At 44.1% G+C, this 26993-nt stretch overlaps 1 protein-coding gene across 1 annotated transcript; it reads right to left on the bottom strand.

The window, feature by feature from the left end:
- Positions 1-6537: 6537 nt before the first annotated feature.
- LOC136503297 (uncharacterized) lies at positions 6538-8764 on the bottom strand. Its single transcript, XM_066498425.1, has 2 exons — positions 8687-8764; positions 6538-7206 (listed from the first exon to the last, which is right to left on the bottom strand). Exons 1-2 carry the CDS (start codon positions 8762-8764, stop codon positions 6538-6540), a joined length of 747 nt encoding a protein of 248 aa, XP_066354522.1.
- Positions 8765-26993: the final 18229 nt, after the last annotated feature.

Raw genomic sequence — 26993 nt, 5'->3', positions numbered from 1 at the left:
GACAGGAACTAAAAATTAGTCCCCGTAACCAAACACCCTTTAGAGTTGCTCGCATCATGGTATCGGTACGGTGATACCATGCATGCCGTGCACAGCAGCTTTGACGTCAAAAAAATCTGCTGCAAAAAGTAAATCCATTCCATGAGTGTTTTGGAGCACGAGGAGGTCAGGCGTGGGTTCCTGCAGCTAGCGGTCATCCATCGCATGGATGCATGATGCGACCTGTTTGGTGACGTAAGACTGACTCCAATAAAAGATTAGGTAGGTGTCAAATCTAAAATAGGGCCTTGTTTAGATCATCTCCGAATTCCAAGTTTTTTCACTCTTTCTCCATCACATTAATTTTTAGCCGCTTATATAGAGCATTAAATGTAGGTAAAAAATAACTAATTGCCCAGTTTAGTTGGAAATCACGAGATGAATCTTTTGAGCTTAGTTGGTACACAATTGGACAATATTTATCAAATAAGACGAAAGTGCTACTATTCATCGGGTTGAAATTTTTTGCAATCTAAACATGTCTAGGTAGCAAGAGATTTAAAATCATTCTTCAACAAATAGCTTTTCGTTTCGACTGGATTAGTTTATAAGCCATGGTTAAAAGTATGACCGGCTGATTTGATGTGAGAAAAATATTATTCAAGCCGTGGATTATAAGCTAGATACGAGCGAATAAACCGAAACAAACAAACTAAAAATACCTATATGAAATACTTATTTTAGGTTGTCTAAGAGGTCCAACTCAAATATAAACATCATATCTCCTGAAAATCCATTTATAGAATGGATTATTTTTTTGAGTCTGATTGTTTGTAGATATCAACCTGTTCGGTTGGCTAATTCGTATCGTTGCTGGTTCATAAAAAAGTACTGTTGACTGATTTATGTGAGAGAAAAATATTACTCTAATAAAAAAATTTACGATCATTTACAACGAGCCACGGCCAAACCAACCAACGGGCTGGTTGTCGTTAAAGATAGCCATGGAGCTCGTCGAGCGAGCGAGCGAAAGAGGCTCTGTATCATCCCCCGTCACGTACCCGTCGGTGTATCCATTCCCAGGGATCCAGCAGGAGACGTCCCAATCTCGTCACCGTCGCCATCCATCACATAAAATATTGGAGTACTACCTGCTCGTACTCGCTCGCCCCTCCTCCAAGCTGCTGCTGCCACGGGCACACTGCACTGCACGAAGAGAGAGACGAGGGGAGAGGAGAGGAGGCATGGCCGTATGGGTAGGCATGGCAACGGTGGAAGGAAGTGACGTTTGGAATGACGGATGGATGGACGCATGCATGCAAAAAGCTGAGATGCCGTGCCCGTGCCGTGCCAGGGAAACGCCCGTGTGGACTTTTAGCGCTCTCGAGCACCACCAGCCAAAACCAATACCACTAGTACACCGCACAAGCACGCGGTCAGAAGCTCCAGGGCTCAGCAGGCGCATCGCATCCCGTCGATTCCACAAGCACGAGCTATGAGTACTGCGCTAGGCACACATGACACATCTAATCCACGAACAAAGCTGCTACGTGTTTAGTTACGTGGAAAGTAAGAAATTTTGCTTCTGTAGCACATTCATTTTTATTTAATAATTAATGTTTAATCATGGACTAATTAAGCTTAAAACGTTCCTCTCATAATTTCTAACCAAACTGTCCAATTAATTTTTTTTCATCTATATTTAATGCTCCATGCACATATCGCAAAATTCGATCCGTAACACCTTTTGGGAAAACTTTTCGCCAACTAAAAGGGAAGCTAGAAGACTTCACTGGACTTCACTTCACTGCTTACATACCGATGATCGACTGATTTACCAACCCACGGTCGGCCGGTCAGTCACATCCTGCTACTGCAGCGAGAGATGCTAAACCACACGGTTACCCTGGTGAAAATTTTGTATTTGGGTCTTTTTTGAAAATAATTTTTAGAAAAATACCTACGCTAAAATATTTTATGAAAATAGATCATTTTTATGCGTCTTAGCACATGACGCCGAGATATGAGGCTCGGCGTCGTGTCACTCAACGCTGAGGTATTGCCACGTCACGGACGACCAGGGTCGTCGTCGACACGGTGGCGCATGGGTCCGAGATGTCGGCGTCGTGTCAGCCGACGCCAAGTGCCCAACCTCGGCGCGGCTGGACTACGCGCCGAGCTACTGGACCCACCCGGAGCGCGGCCCAGGCGGCCCAACAAAACACTGTGGCCCAGAAGCTCGGCGTTGGGTCACTTAACGCCGAGCCTCCAGACCTCGACGTGTCCCGACTCAACGCCGAGGTCTGGTCCCTTTAGCCCGAGACCCCCTTCTTCTTCTTCCCTCCCCTCCATTCCCCCACGCCTCCCAAATTCTGAAGACCGCCGGCTCCCAAATCCCCCACGCCCCCCGTGAAACTCTAACCCCAAATGCGACTCTAGGTGCCCGGATCTTGTCTCCCGAAACTTCCTCGAGGTAATGGTCCCTCCCCTCCTCCATTCTATCCGCGTAGATGTGCTTACATTGTCCCTAATCATGTGGAATCATGGTTGTATGGTGTTTTGGTATATTTGTGTTTGCATTTGCAAAATGTATGGCTTAGGATGATTGAGTGCATTGTTATTTAACTGTTTTATGTGATGAACATGTTAGGTTAGTTTGGTTTCTAGTTATTTTGGTCATTAGGGTTCTTTGTTTATTGTAGGTATCATTAGGGTTAGTTATTTGTTGGTCATTAGGGTTGCTATATATTTTATTTATTTGTTGGTCATTACATTTCAATTTGTTATGACCAAGACGTTTTGCCAAGGTACTCCTCTTTCCCCTCTTTCAATTCATCCATTTAGATTCGTTTGTTTTTGAACTTGGTATTATAGGTTTGGTTCATGTTTATGTCATTCGTGCAATGTATGGTGGTTCAAATGATTGAATGACCCAAATGTATGGTTGTTGCTGCTGTTGTTGTATATGTTATGGTTTATAATCATTAAATTAAATTTTGTGTTTGTTGGGATTTAAATTTGTTTAGGGTTTGTAATGAAAAGCTTATTTAGGAGGTATGGTGATTTAGTGTTAGTACCTTTACATTCGTTGCAAGGTACTTTGGATTGATTTTTTTTCTACGTAATGTTAGGATGCCAAGGCGTGGTAAAGCTCGTATTCCAAGGTAATCCCAATGTTTATTCATTATCTGTGCAACAAATAGAAAACCCTAGGTTTAGGTTTGGTTCTCCGTTAATATGACTAAATTCTTTTAATTGTAGCTATTGTCGCCAGAGGGCAAATTCCTACGACCTAAAGCCTCTCCCTGAAGGTGTTCCTCGACCAATGTACTTTTGTGGTGATCCTTGCAAGGTAGACATCTCTGAAGATGAGGAAACATATAGATAGAGGTACTGGATGTGTCCCAATTATGCATGGGAACCTACAAAGCAACAACGCCGTGCATCGTTTGTGAGGAATTTTTATTGTGTTAATTAATTTTCTTGTGATATTAAGTATTGCTTATTTATTTGTTTTATAACAATTTGTTTTTCTTGTAGACCGTTCCACCACTGTGTGACTTTGAGCAGTGGATTGACACTGAGATCAAGGAGTCGGACAAGCAGCGTCTAGAAGGCCTGAAGGAGTGGGATACGAAGGTTAAGGAGAGGTTTGAGCAGAGACGCAGACTGGAGGCTATAGAAAAGGAGCATAAGGAAGAGGAGAAAAGGAGGCGTGTTGCTGCGTATAGGGCGGAGAGGGAGAAGAAGCTTGAGCGTGTGCGCCGAGCGAATACAGCGATGGAGGAGAATCCCGATGCCGAGAGGAAGGGAAAGTGGCCTCGTTGCACTCAGTAGGTATTTGGTTCAGTCACGAGCGATGTCGTGTAGCCTTGGACTTTTTTTACTATGTTGTAATGCACTCTACTTTTATTTCAGATGAACTTATTCCATGGACTTTTTTTATTATGTTGTAATGCACTATGATTTTATTTCAGATGGTCTTATGCCCTGTACTTCGTTAACTATCCTAAGACTGTAGTGGTACTGTTTGTATCACTGAAAAGACTACTTGTGTTGTTGTAGTCACTAAAAGGGCTACAAGTACTGTTGCAGTCACTGAAAGAGCTACAAGTCTGTTTAAAAACTCACTGAAAAGCCTAGATTCGTTTACTGTTGTATCCGTATACGCAATGAATTAATATCAGAGTGATGTACTGCATTTAGATGAAGTGACAAAACACAGGTGTAGCCTTTTCAGATGAAATGACCAGTCATGGTTCTCTTCTGCCTCAGCAGTGGCACAAATATGTGGTTGCTTCACTGAGGTAATCTTCCATTTGCCTGCCTTCGTCTTCCTAGCACATACTCTCCAACCACACTGTTGTTCTTCACAAGCAACAGTATATCTCTTCTCCTTGAATGAATTGATGACCCTAAAAGGTCGGTTGTGTACAATGGAGTACTCTTGCAACCATGATTTTAACTCATCCATGGTACCAAACAATATGCCCTTTCGTATGATGAGGCAACTGCTAACATTAGGCACAGTTGTATCACTTGGCCCACCATCAGCTACTGTCCTATGACCATGGCTAAGGTCCTCGAAATCACCAACTATTAAATCTCTCCAAGACAAGACCCTAGATAATATCTCTATTTCCCTAAAATTCAGACGACCAACAGGGTGATCGTTATCAGAGTCTTCGGCTATCTCCTCTACGAAGGATTCATCATCTCCAGCTATCTCCATGTCAAAACAGTTCGTATCCCTAGCATCACCAAAGTCTTATTCACCACTAAGATCATCTTCGTCGCTAAGCTCATCCTCAATAGAAAAGTCTCCGCTAGCGTCGTCCAAACCTTCTTCTGCATCAACAATTACATAATCATCTTCCTCTTCATCACTATCATGATTGCCCTCACCATCGGCAACTGGATTCTCTTCCTCATCTCCACCGTAGCCTAGTTGTGTGACAAGTATTTCTTCTTCAGGTAAATGACCATAACCTATGTGAGCGGGGGAAGATGGCCATGCTTCGAAGTTATCATTTTCTAAGCCGGACTCCTTACTTACTACTAAATCCAAAGATCGTACTTCTGAGGCCAATACAACTGCCTTGTAATCATTCCATTCAGTCTCGCTTGTAATTTTGAGCAACCGCTTGATCCAATGATCCTTCGATGACCCAACATCTATGACACCTTCAAACTGAACATGCACGTCTCCTTCATTCCAGCCTAACTTAACCTTGACTCGCTCCACTAACTGGGTCAAAGATGGTGTTTCAGAAAAAATCAACAACTCCTCACACATGTCCAGAAATTCCAAACTATCATCTCTTATCCTAACAATACGGCCTCCATGATGCAACCTCACTAATTTATCCATCTACAGCCATCACACAACAAGTAGTGTCACATATCAATATATCATGCGAGTTTCAATCCAATAAGTAGAAACTAAAATATATCATTTCATCTTTTTCAACCCCAACAACATAATCATTTCTAGTCATAACGAATTGAAATGTAATGACCAACAAATAAATAAAATACATAGTAACCCTAATGACCAACAAATAACTAACCCTAATGACACCTACAATAAACAAAGAACCCTAATGACCAAAATAACTAGAAACCAAACTAACCTAACATGTTCATCACATAAAACAGTTAAACAACAATGCACTCAATCATCCTAAGCCATACATTTTGTAAATACAAACACAAATATACCAAAACACCATACAACCATGATTCCACATGATTAGGGACAATGTAAGCACATCTACGCGGATAGAATGGAGGAGGGAAGGGACTATTACCTCGAGAAAGCTTCGGGAGACAAGATCGTGGCACCGGGGGTCGATTTTGGAGCCTAGGGTTTGGTGGCGGCGCGGGGGAGAAGAGAAAGAGAGGGAGGCCGACGGCTTCAGAATGGAGGAAGAAGAAGGGGCCTCGGCGTAGCCTAAAGGGACCAGACCTCGGCGTTGAGTCGGGCTACGCCGAGGACTGGAGGCTCGGCGTTAAGTGACCCAACGCCGAGCTTCTGGGCCACCGTGCTTTGTTGGGCCGCCTGGGCCGCGCTCTGGGTGGGTCCAGTAGCTCGGCGCGCAGTCCAGCCGCGCCGAGGTTGAGCACTTGGCGTCGGCTGACACGACGCCGACATCTCGGACCCACGCGCCACCGTGTCGACGACGACCTCGGTCGTCCGTGACATGACAATACCTCGGCGTTGAGTGACACGACGTCGAGCCTCATATCTCGGCGTGTGTGCTAAGACGCCTAAAAATGATCTATTTTCATAAAATGTTTTAGCGTAGGTATTTTTCTAAAAATTATTTTCAAAAGAGACCAAAATACAAAAATTTCACGTTACCCTACATTACATAGAACGACGACCCTAACACTCAGTAGTAGCAGCTAATTAACCAAGCTTAACGACACCGCATGCAGAAATCATTACGTACTAATCGACTGATTGGTTACTTACGAGGGTAAATTAGCACAACGACCATGTGGACGTGGGGGCATTATCCCTATCCCTATCCATGTAGCGGTGTGTGCAAGCAGCTAGAAGACCCAGCCGAAGGCGCCATCGAGCTGGCCGGGGCCGACAGCCATCTGCGGCGGCGCGGAGCGGCCCTCGACCTTGACCTCCATGCCGGCGAGGGGCCAGTGGTGGAGAGCCCCGCCGCCCAGCGATCCCATTCCGCCTGCTGAGAGGAACAGTGGCAGCTGGAGGTGGTTGTCCTGCATCTGCTGCAGGGACGAACGCAGGTTCGGGAAGAAGGCCGGAGTCGGTGGCGGCTCGAAGGCCAGCGGCAGCGGGGCCGCATTGTACGGCTGCCCGATGCCGAGAGCGGCGGCATCCAGGGCGGCGCCGGTGGTGGTGCTAGTGGAGAAGCAGGGCACGAGCTCACGGCCGGTGACCAGGTTGTTGCCATTGTTGGCGTTGGCGGCGGCGCCGTGGCCGCCGCAGTACGAGCTGGCGTCGCCGTCGGCGGCATTGGCCGCGGCGGCCGACGCGAACAGCGACAGCGAGGAGGCGTCCGTCACCGTGAGCAGCGGGCGAGGCGCGGACGACGCGGACGCGCCGCCGCCGCCTCCTCCACCGCCGATGGAGGCCGAGGTGGAGTCCGAGAAGCAGGACTCGCCGGCGCTGCTCAGGCGGTGGTGGTGCTTGCGGGCGGGTGGGACCTCGCCGGGCTTCTGGAACACCCTCGCGATCACCCACTCATCCTGAAAAAGGTACTACGTGTGTTATATAAAGAAGAAACAATGCTACAGTTCAGGTGTCTTTCTTTTACTGCTCATAATTAATTTAAAAAAAGGTACTCCGTAGAAAATGCCATTGTAACATGAATATACTTTGCTGATAATTAATAAAAAAAAGCACAATGCAACAGATTTTATTTTATTTTATACATGCCAAAAGGAAAAACAAACATTTTGCTGAATCTGGTGGCACATGCTTGACACGAGATAGGAAACACGGATACAATATAGTAGTAGTAGATTTTAGCATCCACGAGCCATGACATCGATCAGAAAGTGGAAGCGGAGCAGCAGTAATGCCTGTAAAAAATCAAACAAGCTGAGCATTCACGCATTGCTGATACGCTCGCATCGTCGGCACTGGCCGACAAAAGATTGGAAAAAGTCTACTCCACCCCCTCAACTATGGGGTTGGTCTACATAACCCCTCAACTATGAAACGGTCTGATTTACCCCCTGAACTTTCCAAAACCATCTATCCCACCCTCAGGCGGTTTTTGACGAAGGTTTTGCTACAGTAACATGGGTTTTGCTACAGTAACTGCGGGTTTGCTACAGCGGCAGGGGTTTTGTCTTTTCCTTATTTCCACTGAATCTTTGAAAAATCATAGTAAATCACAGAAAAATCATAAAATGGAAAATCTAATTTTGTTGGACTCCACATGAGTAGATCTACACAGTGAACATATAATACGGTATACTTTAGTACAAATTTTTTGTAGCTTTAGATTAATTGGAAAATCCAATTTTGTCTGTAATTAATTAGAATTTATCTATAACTAAGTTATACATAGTCCAATGAGTATGAAATTTTTACTATAGTTCAAGCATATAATAATTAGCGTACCATAAAAATTTCACCATAATTGGACCATAGAAACTGCAGCTATGAATTATTCCAATTAATTACGGACAAAATTAGATTTTCCAATTAATCTAAGGCTACAGTAAAAATTTTGTACTAAAGCATACCGTATTATATATTCACTATGTAGATCTACTCATGTGGAGTCCAACAAAATTAGATTTTTTATTTTATGATTTTTCTATGATTTACTGTGATTTTTTAAAGATTCACCGAAAATAAAAAAGGAAATTCAAACCCACCATTACTACAGCAACCCACCGTTACTGTAGCAAAACCGCTGTTAAAAACCGTCCGGGGGGTTAAATAGATGGTTTTGGAAAGTTCAGGGGGTAAAACAGACGGTTTTGGAAAGTTCAGGGGGTAAATCAGACCGTTTCATAGTTGAGGGGGTTATGTAGACCAACCCCCATAGTTGAGGGGGTGGAGTAGACTTTTTCCTTTCAAGTTTTAAGTCATGCACAGTATATGAGTCACGCATCCATACCATATCTTCTTCAACAGCCTACGTAAAATCCTCCCATGCTCCATCTCCTCTCTCTCCGCTCGACCCCTCTCTTCTCTCCCCCAGGCGACAACCCCACGGCGCCGCTCCTCCCCACCCCTCTGCTTCCGCGCCACCCCAAGCCGACCGCCGCTCCCCCCGGCCGGCGCCATCGCACCCCATCCTACTCCCTCTACGCGCGCCCCAACCTCCTCAACATGGAGCACGAGCGCGCCACCCGGATCTGGGCCGCGCGGCTGCCTGCTCAGAGCGTCGGTGGCTCCTCGGCGCGGTCGCACCGGCCGTGCTCCTCTCCGCGCCGGCGGCTCCCCACCGTGGTCCTGCCTAGACGTGCAAGCCGCGTCCGCCACGGACCCCCCTTGCCCCGCCGGCCGCGCCCCGCCGTGGACCTGTCTAGAAGCGCCGACGGCTCCCCGCCGCTGGCTCGCCTCGCCAGGGATCCACCGGGCGTCATAGATTTGCGTCTTCTCCCTGAAAGACTCGTATTTGCCTTTCGTTTCGGGTGCTATGCAAAATGGGTGATCTATTTGGGTGCTCCGTTGGACCGTGTTTCTGGCTACGCAAAACACTGTATATGACTCATTTTGCGTCTGGGTAACGTTATTGGAGACAGTCTAAGCTAAACCATGTAAGCAACAGATCTATTCTCTAATAATAAAGAGAAAAAATTGCTGGCTATTTTTTTAGTCTATCATCCTCTAACTAACTTTGTAAAGATAGAAATTGTCTCTTTTCATGTCTGTCTATGGTTTTCGTGTTTTATATATGTACGTACGATATCCTGCAATAACTAGAATATAATTAGGAATCCTAATTCAAATATAAGATGCCTAGATGGGAATTCTTTTGTGTTTGTTTTGGAAACAAAACAAAAGACGCAAAAAGGGAAACGGAAACACAACGTGAAAAAAACATAGGAAAAAGGAAATAGGAAACGGAAACACAACGTGAAAAAAATGAAAAAGAAAAAACCGGGATGGACACTATACAAAATAGGAATAGAAAATGGAAACTAGACATGAAAAAATAGAGGAAAAAGGGAAACCAGGATGGACACGATGGGTAGGAAACGAAATTGGAAAAACAAACGGGACGACTGTTCACGAGTAGAGAATAGACTTTTGGTTTTTTTTGGCTTTAGTCCTGCCTTTAATTGGGTCCGGAACTAATGGGATATTTAATCTCGGTTGGAACCACCAACCGGGACTAGAATTCTCTGTCCAACGAATAGTGCAGTAGGCTTTTTCAACAGAGACATTTAGTCTCAGTCTGTGGTTCAAACCGGGACTAAAGGTTGCCTTTTAATTCCGGTTGGAACCACCAACCGAGACCAAAAGTCCCGCAGGTCTTTTTATTCCGGGTAGTGACTCCAACTGAGACTAGAGGTTGACCCTTTAGTCCCGATCGGCTCCACCAACCGGGACTAAATGTCCCCACTGTATATCTCGGCTGGTTCCTCGGTCCCCCGAGCCTGAGCCATATCCCGTTTGAATATTACGTGTGTGTGTTCTTGCTTGGGGGAGCAAGAGCTGTTCTTGCCAGCCGCCATCAAGCTTCTTCTTCTCCATTGTTCTCTTCGCTTCTTGAGAAGTTCTTCAATCTCATCCATTCTTACTTTCTAAAGGTTAGCAACTTCATCTTCTAACCTTTGTTAGCAACTTCATTTTTATAATGGTGGATTTTTATTTTTATTTATGCATATATATATATCTAGATCTTAGTTAGCAACTTCATCTTCTAATAATAGTGGTGGATTTTTATTTTTATTTATGCATTTATATATATCTAGATCTTTGTTAGCAACTTTATCTTCTAATAATAATGGTGGATTTTTATTTTTATTTATGGATATATATAGAGAGAGATCTTTATTAGCAACATTAGCTCTTGATGAGAGTTAATAATCGTTTAAAAAATGTGCCAACAAGTAGGGTGCAAAATGGTTGCAAAATGTTTAAGTTTACTTGGCATGCATATATAAATCTTGAGTTTATTTTTTATATGTTTCTCTAATATATTGTATGGTATATTTATACGGGGGTTCTATATTTATTGGATGCTTTTTAGTTTTTTTAGTTATGATGAATGGCGGCGGACTTCCCCTGCCACTGAAACCAGGTTTCCATCCCGGCGATCTTCCATTCGCGCCACCGCCAAATAGGGTCATTCAGTGTCACCCACACCCATCAATAGTATGGAATATTTTAAGTTTTGCGTGCTAATATAAATTTTGCATATATACATTCATTCATAATATGAATGTTGCATATGTCACAGACTATATCCTCGGTCTAGTGGCTGGAATCAGTACTATGGCTGCTCGGGATGTGGGACATCTTCGAGACGACAATAAGTGAGGTTGTGAATGATGAATGTGGTGAATTATGGACGTGTAATGTCGCCTTTGACATCCCCATTAGGTACAATCAAGTTCTGCTCCAAGACATCGTGCAGACTGGACGACAAATGCCGACCAAGATAGGCGCCCAGATCGATGTCGTGCTGCTTTGTTTACAGGCAATTGAGTGAATTGGCTACCGTATGCCTGATTTCTCATCCTTGAAGATAGGAGCTTTACGTGAGGGTAATCTGGACATACCGCTAGTGAGCGAAAGGCATGCGAGATTCAACCAAATGGATGTGGTAAGTTGTGTATGATATCAGAGTAATGTTTATTTATTCTTATTATTATATGAGCGCTTCTTGATATTCTTTGTTTGTCCGCTTGCAGAATTGACTCTATGATTTCACCTATGCTGCAAGTGGCATGCAACCCATTATCACGCAAGCTATTGAGCGACTGGGGTGCACCTGAGACTACGTGGAAGACCAGAGCCAGATGACGATAGCTAGTATCCAGTACTACATGAGATTTAGGTAGAACCGGGCCATCAATAGTCCGACATTAGGCTACATCTATGGGATACCATGTAATGTAGATAAGGCCCGATCTTTCGATAGGTATGATAGCGTCGATTGGTGGAGACTCGACATTCACGATCTAGGCTTTGAACCAAGACTGATTCGAACCCCCGCAACCGTTACACCACTGCTACATTGGTTATCAACCACGCGAACACGATTGACCTCGCCGAGAAGGCTTTCCTGCAAGCGAATCGAGAACACAAGCAAGAACGGGATGAACGCAATCTGAAATTGCAAATAAATATGAGGCTTATGATAATGAGAAGGAGTTCAAGTCTTTATTCGAAAGGACTAATCGCCATAGGCGAACAAGATCAAGAACTAGGGCCCTGGTTCACAGCAAGCGGCCTTGGCGGCACAATTGCAACAAAACGATGTCTGTTTCACAAGGAAATCAAGAACTAAACAAAACCCAAACCCTAAGAAGAGCGATGGCTGCTAATCATAGTCTTGGGTGTCACCCCCTGGACGCGCCCCCTAATGGGCCCAAACACGATACACGGTCCAACGGACCAAAAGACAGTGTCGCGGCACCTGACAGATTTTGGACACTGACTTGTTTTGACGATTTTCATTGATTCCAAAGGGCTTTTGACATGAGACCACTTGCATTGGTTTCCTTATCTAATTAGCTTTCCATCCATATAGGGATCATTGAAAACGGAGCCCATACGCGCCCGTATGACCAGTTTTATGACAGACTGGTCCTGGAACCCGAGATGGGCTCGAACTTGATTTGGGTCTCCACCTTGGTGACTCGAACCGGATGAGCTTCGGGCCTCCTTCTCGGTTAGGACACCCTCGCTGATCTCCTTGGTCTTCATATGGTTCTCCAAGCATGGTCATATGTATGGAGGTCATGTCCTCATCACCATGTCTTCAGCATTGTGATGCAAGAGAGAGTGTTTTAGTGCGGGCCTTGTAATACATAGACAATGACTGTGGTTACACAATCTGAGACATACACTACTGGCAATGGAGACAGGCTAGAGCTGCGCCCAGTTTGTAAGGTTCATGTGTTAATTAGGTTATTTGTATGGATATTTTAATTATGGTTATTAGGTTTATTCGAATGGTTATGTTTAATTAGGTACTCTAAGATCTTTATTATTATCTTCGATGTCACATACGTCTCATATTCGAATTTTTCAAACAACCTTGGATGGAGAAATGACCAAAACGAAAGTTGTAGATCTCGAAAAGTATTTTTGTCGGAATAGATGTTTGAATAAATTGCAAAAAACACATTGGTTTTCATTATGGAATACAAACACATCATAATTTTTGTCGGAATAAAAATACAGGGGAATAAAGGTACCTTTAATCCCGGTTTTTATTCCAAACCAGGACTAAAAGGACCTTTTAGTCCCGATTTGTAGGACAAACCAGGATTAGAGGGTACCTTTAATTCTAGTTTTATTACAAATCGGGACTAAAAGTCCCCCACCTACCACGCTGACCACTGCTTCCACCTACCACTGTGCGCGATCACCACTCCTTCCACCTACCACCGCTGCTCACGCTTATAAAACCAGCCACCGCGCACGCCATTGATCTCTGAAGGCATGCAATTCGTCTCTGTTATTGTTTTGCCCCATTCGATCCCTGTCCATCTGTTGTTGTTTGCCCAATTTCCAATCGACATATATGGCCTCTCTGTGGGAGAAAGCCCTCCACATACAAATTTTATTATGCGTAGTCAGCAATGATGCACACAAGAGGTACTAGAAGAACGTTTTTAAAGATGGAGCCACGCCGAAGCCTGGGGAAGCTAGGTTTGATGCCCGTGCAACGTAATTGTTGCAATGGCTATTTGCAAGGTTGATGGATCCGTCCTATGCGGTGTACTCAGGACTGTCTACGGACTGTCTGTCCATTCAAAGCATGAATGGACTATCTTCAGAGTGGCATGTGTTCATCGGAGCTCACGCAACTTCGTCTAGTAGTTCATCATCCACCTTCGGCATCCTCTTGCGCCTATTTGACCATGCTTTGGTGCTAGAAGAATGTTTTTGAGGTGGTTATTTTATAATGTGTTGCTGCACTTCGATTGTAACATTGACCTATTGGGAGAAAGGTCTTCGTTATCGTATATGTAATTTTATCGTTAGGTCTTTGTCATCGTATATGTAATTTTTATGTACCCCAAATATTTATTCGAAGGTTCTCTAAGATCTTTATTATTGTCTTTGATGTTGCATGCATCTCATATTTGGATATTTGAAACGACTTTGGATGGAGAAATGATTAAAATGGAAGTTGTAGATCTTAAAAAGTTATGCAACTTTGTAGTTGACAACTTTTTTATTTGAAATCATTTTGTCAAAGAAAACTATGTTTGAATTTCTCACATTTGAAATTTGAATTTTTAAAATGTCCTCAAATGGAGAAATGGCTGAAACGAAAGTTGTAGATCTTGAAAAGTTAAACAACTTTGTAGTTGACGACTTTTCATTTAAAATCATATACTATTTCAAAATTCTGTTTGAAATTCAGTTTTTAAAGAAGTCTAATTTCTCCTTTTAATCTCTGGTTAAAACTTGTAACTAGTCTTTCTCCGTCATACTAACTTCAAATTTGATGAATTTTTTTTCTGAAATTTTCTAAAATCATGCTCTATCAATTTATTGTGTTCCTACAACTTTCTCCGTCATACTAACTTTCATGTCTGATTTCTCCTTTTATCAATTCAAAATTTGATTCTCATAAAATGGCAACTTCAAACAACATTTTGAAGCAATAAATGAATTTAGCTGGGAAATTCATAAATATAAAAGTTGTAGAACCGATTAAGATTTATAACTTTCATCTTAGTCATTTCTCCATCCGACAAAGTGATTGTAAAGATATGTAATTTTCGAACTATGTTTACAATCACTTTGTCGGATGGTTTAAACTATATGAGAGATATGTAAAATTTGAACTATGTTTACTAACACTTTGTCAGATGGAGAAATGACCAAAATAAAAGTTATAGATCTAGAAAAGTTATACAACATTGTAGTTGACATTTTTTTCATTTGAAATTATTTTGTCAAGAAAACTATGTCTGAATTTCTCAAATTTGAAATTAGAATTTTTAAAATGTCCTCAAATAGAGAAATGACCAAAACAGAAGTTGTAAATCTCGAAAAGTTATGCAACTTTATAGTTAACAACTTTTTCATTTGAAATCATTTTGTCAAGCAAAACAATGTTTAATTTTTTTAAAATGTAATTATAATTTATAGCAGATGTTATTAAACATATAAAACATGAAATAAAAGCTTTATAAATTGTATATGAAAGGAATTTTGTATTGCAATTTTTTCAGCTATATTTTTTTACTACAAAATTTCCAATTTTTGGCTTATTTATGTTAAAGAAAATATTAAAAACAGTTGCATGGGTAGGAAATGAAACTGTCGGGTAGGTAGCAGTTTCGCCGCATGCTAAAATTCAGATTTAGTTCCGGGTTGGGTCAACAACCGGGATTAAAAGTGATGAGGACATGACACCCATGCATACGACCATGTTTGGCGCATGGTATGGAGGGGTAGGAGGCCAGCAAGGGTGCCTAAGTCAAGAAGGAGGCCCGAGGCTAATTCAGTTCGAGTCCGCGAGGTGGAGGCCCAAAGCAACTCAAGTTCGAGCCCGTCTCGGAGTCCAGGAGCAACACGTACTAAAAATGACGCACAGGTTGCATACGGTGTCCGTTTTGGACGTTCTTTATATGGATGGAAAGATAATTTCATGGAGCTTCCGATGGCACTGGTCCCACCTTAAAATTCAATCACAGTCAATGGAAATCGACAAAACAACTAGATGTTCAATAGAAACCAGAGGCCCGGTCCAACATGATTTCGAGTCTACCTCGGTCGCCAGAACCAGTCTGTCATAAACTGGTCACCCAGGACGCATTCGTACTCCATTTTCGATGATCCACATATAGTTGGAAAGATAATTTGATAAGGAAGATAATCCAAGTAGTCTCACATCAAAAGCCCTTCAGAATCAACAGGAATCATCGAAACAAGTCAGCGTCTAGAATCTGTCAGGGTGCTGCGACACCGTCTTTTGGTCCGTTGGACCGTGTATCGTGTTTGGGCCCATTAGGGGGCGCGTCCAGGGTAGGTGACGACCCTAAGACCTTTGTAATCATACGCCGCCGCCATCATTAGGTTTTAGATTTTGCTTAGATTAATCTGTCAAGAACAGTTTCACCGTTCATCGGTTTGTGAGACCCCAACTTCGTGAGATTAATCATTCATCTGTAATTTGGTTGCTTTCTTTCTTATTCTTGCTTGTGTTCTTTGTTGCGCAGGCAGGGATTAGCCTTCTTGGCGAGATCAACCAGATCCGTGTCTTGGTTGATAACCAGAGGAGTTGTGGTGCTAAGATTGCAGGGTTCGATCTTTCGATCTGAAGTCGGATCGGTGTGTCATTCTCCGTCACAACGATAGCTATCACTACCTGACGGAAGATCAGGATTCCCATTCCCATTAAGTGGTATTAGAGCTAAGGTATACCATCAGGTTCACATTTATCCCCTAGTTTTGAGTGTTTCATATTCGTCCCATAGTCCAGTGCCATACTTGTTTTTTCCTATCCTAGAATCTTCCATGCCATAGCCTTTGCATATTTCAGTTTCAGAGTCCATCGTGTTGAGTTTGTGTCCTGGTCGAGGTCTTGTTGCTGGTTAGGTCGTGTTAGAGTCCAGTTCGTGTGTTTTCTCCCATCGTTTCCATTAAATCTTTGCTGTTGTGACTAATTTTACGCGTATTGTTCTCATTTTGTCCTCTAATTCGGAGGCAGTTCATAAAAGTGGTCTAGTTTTCGCATACAAACTCGGATTTCGACATTCCATATATCAAAATCGATCAGAAAAAAATTTCCACAGGCTTTGCTGGGGTTAGAAAATTTTAATTTGGTCAAAAACTGGTTACAAGATCCTCTTTTCGTGGTCACAAGCTTTTTATCGTTTTTGAGCACGTCTTCTAAAATTTCCACAGGCCACGTCTTTCACTTGTTTAGGCTCATATTTTCTGTGGTTACTTCTTTTGTGCTCCTAAGTGAAGGAAAAATATCTAAAAAATAAAAAGAAAGAGTCAAAATTTCCCCAAAAAACAACGACAGTCCAAAAAATAGAAAAAGGAGAAGGGCAAAAGAGGAATAATATCTAGAGGAGCACATAGAGAAGGCCAAAGTGAGCTGTGTTAGCGTGTGCTGTCTTATTCCTTGTTTGTGTTGCTGTTGCTACCCAACATATTTATTTTTCACACACCTGTCACCTTGCTATCCATCATACTTATTTGTCATACACCTGGTACTTGAAACATTTTAGACCAGCAACGAGAATAAGTACTTTGGACTATAATTCCGCATTACTTTCTGTTACTAACTTGTGTGCCAAATATACATATTATTCTTTGTGTGTCTTCCAAGCTCCACAAACTCTTCAGATCAGTACAGAAAAAGGGCCTTGTAATCTCGGTACCACTGCCTCACAGGTATCACGAACTAGTCGCCGGTTGTACCACCCACTGCTTGTGTTGGTAAGAACTTTGTAAGACGCTTCCACTTGCTGTGAAAAATGACACCACTGCAACCACATAGTCATTTGATAGGGATAATACTTTTGTGTTATCTTTTGCTATCTTCTAACAATGACAGGTTGTTCGTATCCACCGACTTATGATGGTATAGGTGTTGATGAGTACATGGAGTGAGAAATTGCCATAGATAACATATTTGCTACTCGCTTTATGTGTCCAAGGAGGAAGGTAAAAAATGCAGCTAGTGTTTTGCGACATTCTGCTTTATCTTGGTGGGAGTCTTTAGATCCTTCTAATAAACCTCAAACTTGAAATGATATGAAACTTCTTATGCGAGAAACCTTTGTTAATCCACCTCCTGTTTTGATTTCATATGATGAGGTGCACCATTTAGAGGAAGAGTCTGTTGTTATTCCTCTTGCTATGACTAACCTTCTGTAGGATAATGTACATAAGCGAGAGGATGACATGGAGGAAAATGAGGATCTCACAACCTCATATGCAAATTTAGAACCATCACTTCACAATGCACCTATTACTCCCGTTGAGAACATAGGTAACGCCCATGGTGCTACACTCACAGAAGGTGAAAATTGTCTTAATGTACTAAATTTTTTCACAAACCATGCTATCATAGAGCAATTGTTAGTGGAATCCTCTCTTGATTTCTTTTTGTCCTATGATAATTTACTTGATGTTCCTTGTGATAAAGATGAATTGGTTGATGATACTTTAGTTTTACATGTTTTAGAACCATTCACTTGTGCTAAAAATAAACATGTTATTCATATTGCTACTAAAACTGATGAGTTCAAACTGTTGTCTTCTTTATATACTTTGGGTTATATTGAATTTGATGTTTTGTGTAACCTAGATTGTTTGGAGGAGAGCCTTTTTAAATATGCTGATTTGCCTTGGTTTTCTAAACACACATATCATGTTATTGGCAAATATAACAACAAGGGACAATATATGATACATCGAGTATACATTCGTAGTAATATGAATTTTCCTTTTGTTGTACAAGATTATAATCGTTTAGAGGGCAGCCATAATAACACAAACATTTTCTCATATTCCTCAAAGAAACAAGTTCACTTTCAAGAAGGGGAGCATTATAGGTTGCCACCTATGTCTGTTCAACCATCTATTCCTGCATTATCTTTGGTTAGTTCTAATCTTTTGTAGGATAGTGTTGACATATATCGTGTGCATTCGGATCATGGAGTCTACATGCTTGCTGAAATTTTTATGTGAGATGACATGCTAGAAACTTAGAAACATGGTCATGTTCCTTCTCACAATTATTTCAGTTTCCTTTGTCCTCGCAACCCCGATGTTGTGCAGGATCAGTTTCAAGCACAATCGACGCTGAGGACGACTTTTCGTCAAGAAGGGGAGGATGCTAAGGACATGACACCCATGCATACGACCATGTTTGGCGCATGGTATGGAGGGGTAGAAGGCCAGCAAGTGTGTCCAAATCAAGAAGGAGGCCCGAGGCTAATTCGGTTCGAGTCCCCGAGGTGGTGGCCCAAAGCAACTCAAGTTCGAGCCTGTCTCGGAGTCCAGGAGCAGCACGTACTAAAAATGACGCCCATGTCGCATACAGTGTCCATTTTGGGCATTCTTTATATGGATGGAAAGATAATTTCATGGAGCTTCCAATGGCACCAGTCCCACCTTAAAATTCAATCGGAGTCAATGGAAATATGCAAAACAAGTGGACGTCCAACAGAAACCAGAGGCCCGGTCCAACATGATTTCGAGTCTGCCTCGGCCGCCAGGACCAGTCTGCATTAAACTGGTCACCCAGGACGCATCCATACTCCGTTTTCGACGATCCACATATGGTTGGAAAGCTAATTTGATAAGGAAGAGAATCCAAGTAGTCTCATAGCAAAAGACCTTCAGAATCAACGGATATCGTTGAAACAAGTCAGCATCCAGAATCTGCCAGGGTGCTGCGATACCGTCTTTTGGTCCGTTGGACCGTGTATCATTTTTGGGCCCATTAGGGGGCACGTCCAGGGTAGGCGACGACCTTAAGTCCTTTATAATCATACGCCCCTGCCATCATTAGGTTTTGGGTTTTGCTTAGATTAATCTGTCAAGAACAATTTCGCTGTTCATCAGTTTGTGAGACCCCAACTTCGTGAGATTAATCATTCCTCTGCAATTTGGTTGCTTTCTTTCTTGTTCTTGCTTGTGTTCTTCATTGCGTAGGTAGAGATTAGCCTTCTTGGTGAGGTCAACCGGATTCGTGTCTCGGTTGATAACCAGAGGAGTTGTGGTGCTAAGATTGCAGGGTTCGATCTTTCAATCTAAAGCCGGATCGGTGTGTCATTCTCCACCACAACGATAGTTATCACTACCTGATGGAAGATCAGGATCCCTGTTCCCATTAAAAAGGCCTAAAGGTCAACCTTTAGTCTCGGGTAGGGCCACCAACCGGGACTAAAGGTTGCCAACCCTACATATACTCTTCCCTTCTCTTCTTCTTTCTCCTTTCAATCGTCGTCACCCAAAGCTCGAACCGGCCGGATCCGCCACTTCGTCGGCCTCCACCCCCGCCATGTGCACGTCCGACCTCGCCCTCTTCTCTGGCTCGCATGGTGGGCCCTCGTCCTCGTCTCCCCGGCATGCACAAAGGCACCCTCATTTTCATCCTCCTGCGGTCGGCCGGCCTCACCCTCGTGCGCTACTCTGGCGCGCATGGCTCGCCCTCGATTCGCCTCTAGTACGCGCGGCTCGCTCTTGTCATCGGCTCCGGCTCACGCAGTGGTGCCCTCATCCTCCTCTCCAACGCGCTCTCCTCCTCCTCTTTGGGCGGCCTCATCCTCGTCCTCCTCTCTGGCCGGCCTCGTCCTCGTCTTTGGCCTCGCCCTCGTTGCTGCCGCTAGGTGTGCAGTACCCGTCTCATCCCTTCCTGTTGTGTGAAACCGAGCACTCACCCCTATAACTTAAGTTAATTGGCTAACTATTTGTATTCGATCTGACCTGTATTTGCTTTAGTGATATATTTTGATATAATTTGATATATATATATATTTATATGCAGAAAGATGTGATATATATGTGGAAAGATGTGATATATTTTGATACAATTTGATATATAAATGAATTTTGATATATACAGTGGACAGATGTGAATTTTGATATATAGACTTTAGTGATATGTATTTTGGTATATGAAAAATATTGACTTCATCGATATATATGAATTTTGATATAGTGACTTTAGTGCGATATATTGTATATATTTGATATGCATTGTCTATATATATAGGGTCCAGTCATATGAATTTTGATATATAGGGTTTACAGATGTGGATTTTGATATATAGACTTTATTGCCTGATATTTTGGTATATGAAAAATATTGACTCCTGTGATATATATGAATTTTGATATTTTATATATACATATGTATTGGTGTATGAATTCATAAATTGACTCCATTGATATGAATTTTGATATATTAACTTTAGTGAGAAGAGATGGCTAGATATCTCCCTAAACCGGTTGTCCCGAGTTGGGGCTATTGTATTTCTTGGGGATTCGAACCAAGGTTACCGGCTATACCGTTCAATCATCCTAGCATAGTAAGCAATGATATATATTTTCAATAGATTAATATGTTTTAAATACGTTTGTACATAATATATTTTTCTGATATGTATATATACACTACCGGAAACAGGGCCGTTGCCAAGAGCCAGCGTCTTTGCCGAGAGCCAAATGTCGGGCTCTCGGCAAAGAAAGCTTTGCCGAGAGTCGGCCCTCGGCAATGGTAGGCCGTCGGCAAAACCATATTTGCCGAGGGCCAGGCCATCGGCAAAGAATTCCTCTTGGCAACCGGGCCCTTTGCCGAGGGTCCGGCTGTCGGCAAAGAAAAGCCGTCGGCAACCTATGACGGCAGGTAAATGGCCTTCACCTGCCGTCTGTTTTGCCGAGGGTCAGAATTTGGCCCTTGGTAAAGAATTACTTTGCCGAGTGTCGTTTCTGTGCCCTCGGCAAAATATTTTTTTTTGCTTTTTTTGCTTCCAAATTTTTTCCCTGGGTTTACTGTTGTACCTTAAAGTACATATTAAAATTTGGAGCTTTTTTTATTTTATTAGCTATATTTAATAAGTTTATTTCATTTACTTGAATTCTTCCCAGTAATTCAAATTTGAACTGCAGGTGCATCGAATATTGGAATTGAGTGATTCAAAAAATCATATTCATGGTATTGCATGTGGTGTGAGACCTTATCCAATGACAGATGCCAAATTTGACGCATCGTTTTCACGGAACACGGCGAGGAACTTGCGTGTAAAGTATTTTTAAATTATATAAAATGGAAACGAAGTCCGAAATTCACGAAACTTGTCGAGGTGTTATTTCATCGCATGTATAGGCTGTGATAAAAAATTGAGTGGGTTTCGAGCAAGTTGCGACGTCCGATGCCTAAAACCCAGACATCTCCGCATGTGATCATATGTCTGGGTTTTAGGCATCGGACGTTGCAACTTGCTCGAAACCCACTCAATTTTTTATCACAGCCTATACATGCGATGAAATGGCACCTCGACAAGTTTCGTGAATTTCGGACTTCGTTTCCATTTTATTTAATTTAAAAATACTTTACATGCAAGTTCCTCACCGTGTTCCGTGAAAACGATGCTCCAAATTTGGCATGTGTCACTGGATATGGTCTCACACCACATGCAATACCATGAATATAATTTTTTGAATCACTCAATTCCAATATTCGATGCACCTGCAGTTCAAATTTGAATTAACGGGAATAATTCAAGTAAATGAAATAAACTTATTAAATATAGCTAATAAAATCAAAAAAGCTCCAAATTTTAAATATGTCTTTTAAATATTATTGTTAGCCACCAGAAAAATTTTGGGAAAAAAACAATTTTTTTTTTATATTTGCCGAGAGCCTCAAAGGGCTCTCGGCGAAGAGTTTTTTCAAAAAAAATAAAAAACAACTTTGCCGAGAGCCCGGATCTAGGCCCTCGGCAAAGAGTTTTTTAAAAAAAATAAAAAACAACTTTGCCGAGAGCCCGGATCTGGGCCCTCAGCAAAGGCCCAGTCCACATAGACCGGTCACGGCCCAGTCAGCCTTTCCTCTCGGCCGCGCGCCCCGCATCCCTTCCTCTCGCCGCCGCCGGTCCCCCGCGCCGCCGCAGCCTCTCCCCTGCCCCCGCCCCATCACCGCGCCACCATAGCTCGCCCCCGCCCTGTCCCCGCGCCGCCATAGCCCACCCCTGCCCTGTCCCCGCGCTGCCGGAGCAGCAGCTCGGCCCGCCGAGTGTCGTCGTCGTCGGGGCCACGTCGTCCCCCGCCTCGGCCGTCCCCGGCCGGCCCCGCGCGCCCCCGGCCACGCCCGCCGGTGGCCCACCCCCACGGCCAGCGCGTCCCCGGCCGGCCCCGTGTGCCCCCGGCCACGCCCGCCGGTGGCCCACCCCCACGGCCAGCGCATCCTCGGCCGGCCCCGCGCGCCCCCGACTGGCCCCGTGCGCCCCTACCGGCCGTGCAGAGAGCATTTGGAGGAGGAAGGGAGAAGAGGAAGGGAGAAGAGAGGAGGGGAGAAGGAGGGGAGAAGGAGAGGCCAACGACCGTCACGCCCCCGCGTCGTCGCATCACGCCGAGCGGTCGTCGCCATTTTCCCCGCGTCTAGCCGAAGACGAGGGTGATCCCGACTCCGCGTCGCCCGACTACACTGCCACCCAAGGTAAAGCCCCCCTCCTGCCTGTTGCTGGCCTTCGTGCCATTTCTAGATTAGTGGGCCTTCGTGCCTTTTGTGGATGTGTTGGCCATCATGCCATATGTCGCTGTGTCGGCCATCGTGCCAAAATTGTGGATGTCAGCAATCGTGCCATCTTTTTCCTTGTAGGTTTTAGAAGCCTCCCCGTACAGGGGAGGTTCTACCGAAATTTTGAACTTATAAATTGTGTTTCTTGTTTTGCAGAGAAGAGCCCGACGGAGGGGACCCGGAGTACCCCGAGCGTCTTCCTTCGGGTCTGCCTGCACCGCGTCACCTCTCCACTCCACCGCCACCCTAGGTATAAGCCCTTTGTCCGTAACCCTAGCTAGATTGCGTAAACCAGTTAGGCGTCTCCCGTCCGAAAGAGATACGGTCGTAGGTATGCGGATCTCTGCATATCTGCGACCGTATCTGTTTTGGATTGTCCACGTTATTTGGATAGCCCGTGGATGCATAGATGATTTAGTTTATATGGTCCGGTCCAATCCGAGATGGAGTTTTGGCAGCACCTCCCTGTTGTTCTCTAGATACACACTCTCCCTTCCAGGACGTGTATCAGGAGAACAGCGGGGATGTGCTACCGAAATTCTATCTCGGATTGGAGCGGAGCATGGAAACTAACCTCATCTACGCATCCGCGGATGGGATTAGGATCTATCCTTACCTATTAGATAGTAGGCAAGCGGTGCATATGCTATTGATGGTTATATTACTCTGTTATATATATGGTAGATGATGGATAATCGTGATTGGATGTACACGGGCCACCGTAGTCAGAATCAGGTCACTCATGAATGGATACAGAAGACTGAGGATTTCTTGGACAAAGCATTTGGTGTGGGTGCTCAAGCAGCGACAGAGGTGTGGTGTCCTTGTAGCGAATGTGCAAACAGGAATAGGAAAACCAGGAAGGTCATTGAGGAACATCTTTGCAAGTTTGGGTTTACGCTAGACTATACCCGGTGGGTGTGCCATGGTGAAGGCCATCGTATTAGAGATGAGGCTTTGAGGCCACGCTTGGAGGAGTTTGATAGTGATGGCGGGGTACCAGACATGATGGATGACTTCCACCAAGCACACTTTGGTGTACGATGTACGGACAAAACCGAGGAGCAGGAGCCAGAGGAAACCGCAAGGGCATTCTATCGCATGATGGAGTCGGCTAAGAGGCCCCTTCATGACAAGGCAAATGTTTCTCAACTCGATGCCATTGGACGCTTAATGGGGTTAAAGTCCATGCATAACATGAGTCGAGACTGCTTCGATAGTATGCTGGTAGTTTTTGGGACCCTGCTTCCGGTAGATCACGCGCTGCCGAAGAACATGTACGAGTCAGTGAAGCTCCTCAAAGCTCTTAAGATGCCGTATGAGCAGATACACACTTGTGAGAACAGGTGCATCCTCTTTAGGAAAGAACACGCGGAAGCAAAGTACTGTCCAAAGTGTAAGACCTCTAGGTATGTGGAGGTAGAATCTAGTGATGGGCAGAAGAAGCAGCTTGGAATCCCCATGAAAGTCCTATGGTACCTTCCGTTCATACCGAGACTCCAACGGCTATTCATGAGCGAGGAGTCCGCAAAACAGATGACATGGCACAAAAATGGCATCCGATACAATCCTGACAAGATGGTACATTCATCAGATGGTGAAGCATGGCAAACATTTGATGGCATTTATGCTGACAAAGCTCTAGAGGCTCGTAATGTGCGTGTTGCGTTTGCAATAGATGGGTTCAATCCTTTTGGAATGATGGCGGCCCCATACACTTGTTGGCCAATCTTCGTTATCCCCCTCAATCTCCCCCCCCGGTGTCCTTCTTCAACGTCAGAACATATTCTTGTCGCTGATAATTCTTGGTCACCCGGGGAAACATATGGGTGTGTTCATGGAGCCTTTGATTGATGAGTTGATCAGTGCATGGGATCATGGGGTACTGACATACGACCGTGCTACAAAGAGGAACTTCACAATGCACGTTTGGTACCACTACTCGATGCATGACTTTCTGGCGTATGGTCTATTTAGCGCCTGGTGTGTCCACAGGAAGTTCCCATGCCCGGTATGCAAGGCAGCTCTGCAGTTCATTAGGTTGAAGAGTGGTGGCAAGTTTTCCCCATTCGACAAACATCGACAATTCCTCCCTCTTGACCATGCATTCAGACGAGACATTAAGAACTTTACGAAAGGTGTTGTAGTGACAGACCCTGAACCGCAGAAGATGATTGGCACCAAGGTTCTTGCTCAGATAGATGGTCTTGTCGCTAAGGAAGACGGAGTTGGTTTCGTGGGGTATGGTGTTCAACATATGTGGACTCATAAGTCGGGCTTGGAGAGGCTTCCCTATTTTAAGCACCTGGCCCTGCCACATAACATTGATGTAATGCACACTGAGAAGAATATCGCCGAAGCTCTCTGGGCAACACTCATGGACACTGACAAGTCAAAGGACAACCCTAAGGCTAGAGCGGACCTAGCAAGGCTATGCGATAGACCACACCTAGAGATGCGACCACCAAGAGCCGGCAAGACATGGAGAAGGCCTAGGGGCGATTACGTCTTGGAAAAGAAGCACAGGACGGTTGTAGTCCAATGGATCAAGGACTTAATGTTTCCTGATGGGTTTGCAGCGAATCTTAAGAGGGGGGCCAACCCATCTACTGGCCGAGTCTTAGGGATGAAGAGTCGCGACTTCCACATATGGATTGAGCGCCTTCTTCCATCGATGGTTCGAGGCTTCGTCCCTGAGCATGTCTGGGTCGTGCTGGCAGAGTTGAGCTATTTCTTCCACTAGCTTTGTGCCAAGGAGTTATCTCAAAACGTGGTGGCTGACTTGGAAAAAAGAGCCCCTGAGTTGATCTGTAAGTTGGAGAAGATATTTCCACCCGGCTTCTTCCTGTCGATGCAGCATTTGATTGTGCACCTCCCGTACGAGGCACGAATGGGGGGGGGGGCGTGCAGAACCGCTGGTGCTATCCAATCGAGAGATGTCTAAAGACTATTCACAAGAAATGTGGAAATAAAGCCAGAATTGAGGCTTCCATGGCAGAGGCGTTCATTAACGAGGAGGTGTCAAACTTCACAACAACATACTATAAGGGCAACCTTCCTAGTGTGCATAATTGACCAGCTCGTTACAATGAGGACGAAAATAAATCTACCCTCAGCCTTTTGAAAGGGTCACTCAGAAGAGCGAGTGCATTGAGCCCAAAGACCTTGAGCAATGAAGAGTGGCGCAATATCATGCTATATTTGTTGGCCAACCTAGATGAAGTGGCGTCGTATATCGAGTAAGTTCTCAACGAACTTGTTACTTACACCGTCACTATTCTGCATCCAACCCCGTCATGTTTCTTGTCTACACAGGGAATTTGTTAATCTATTCTGGCGTCAATCTAGGCGACCTCTCCCTCATGAAGTTGATACCATTCTTAAGGAGTGGGATTTCATTTCTTGGTTCCAAAAGAAGGTACCATCCAACTTCCCCCTTGTTTCTTGATTTCAAGTTGGTCGTTTGTGTGAATAACATAACGCTCTAGCCTGACTTTGCAGTGCTACAGGGATGCATCTATAAGTGCCGAATTGCGGTAGGTTGCCGATGGCTTCAACTTTAGGGTCATGTCATGTAATGTTTATGACGTCAATGGGTATCGCTTTCACACAACAAGCTACGAGCAGAGTCGACCGCATCGAAGGACCACAAATACCGGAGTTATGACGCCCGGAACTGATGGCACGGACTATTATGGGATACTTGAAGAAATATACGAACTCCAGTTTCATGGAGCCGAGCCTTTTAGTCCTGTCATATTCAAATGCCGGTGGTTTGATCCTGAGGTATTGAGACAGTACCCTCATCTTGGGCTAGTCGAGACTCGACAGGATTCCGTCTATGAAGGTGATGATGTATGGACTGTGGCCACACAAGCCAAGCAAGTCTATTATAGTCCATATGCTTGCCAAACCGAGGAAAATCTTAAGGGTTGGTATGTTGTTCACACAATATCGCCGCACGGTAGACTACCTCTCCCAAACGATGAAGATTACAACTTAAACCCAAAAACACATGACAGAGAGTTCTATCAACACAAAGAGGGGCTACAAGGGAGCTTTGAGATAGACTTAACCGGGCTAGTCGAAATGGAGACAGACATCGAA

Source organism: Miscanthus floridulus, chromosome 14, assembly GCF_019320115.1.
Source record: "Miscanthus floridulus cultivar M001 chromosome 14, ASM1932011v1, whole genome shotgun sequence".
Lineage (NCBI taxonomy): Eukaryota > Viridiplantae > Streptophyta > Magnoliopsida > Poales > Poaceae > Miscanthus > Miscanthus floridulus.
Note: the sequence above shows the minus strand (reverse complement) of the source record. Positions and strands in the feature narration are given on the sequence as shown.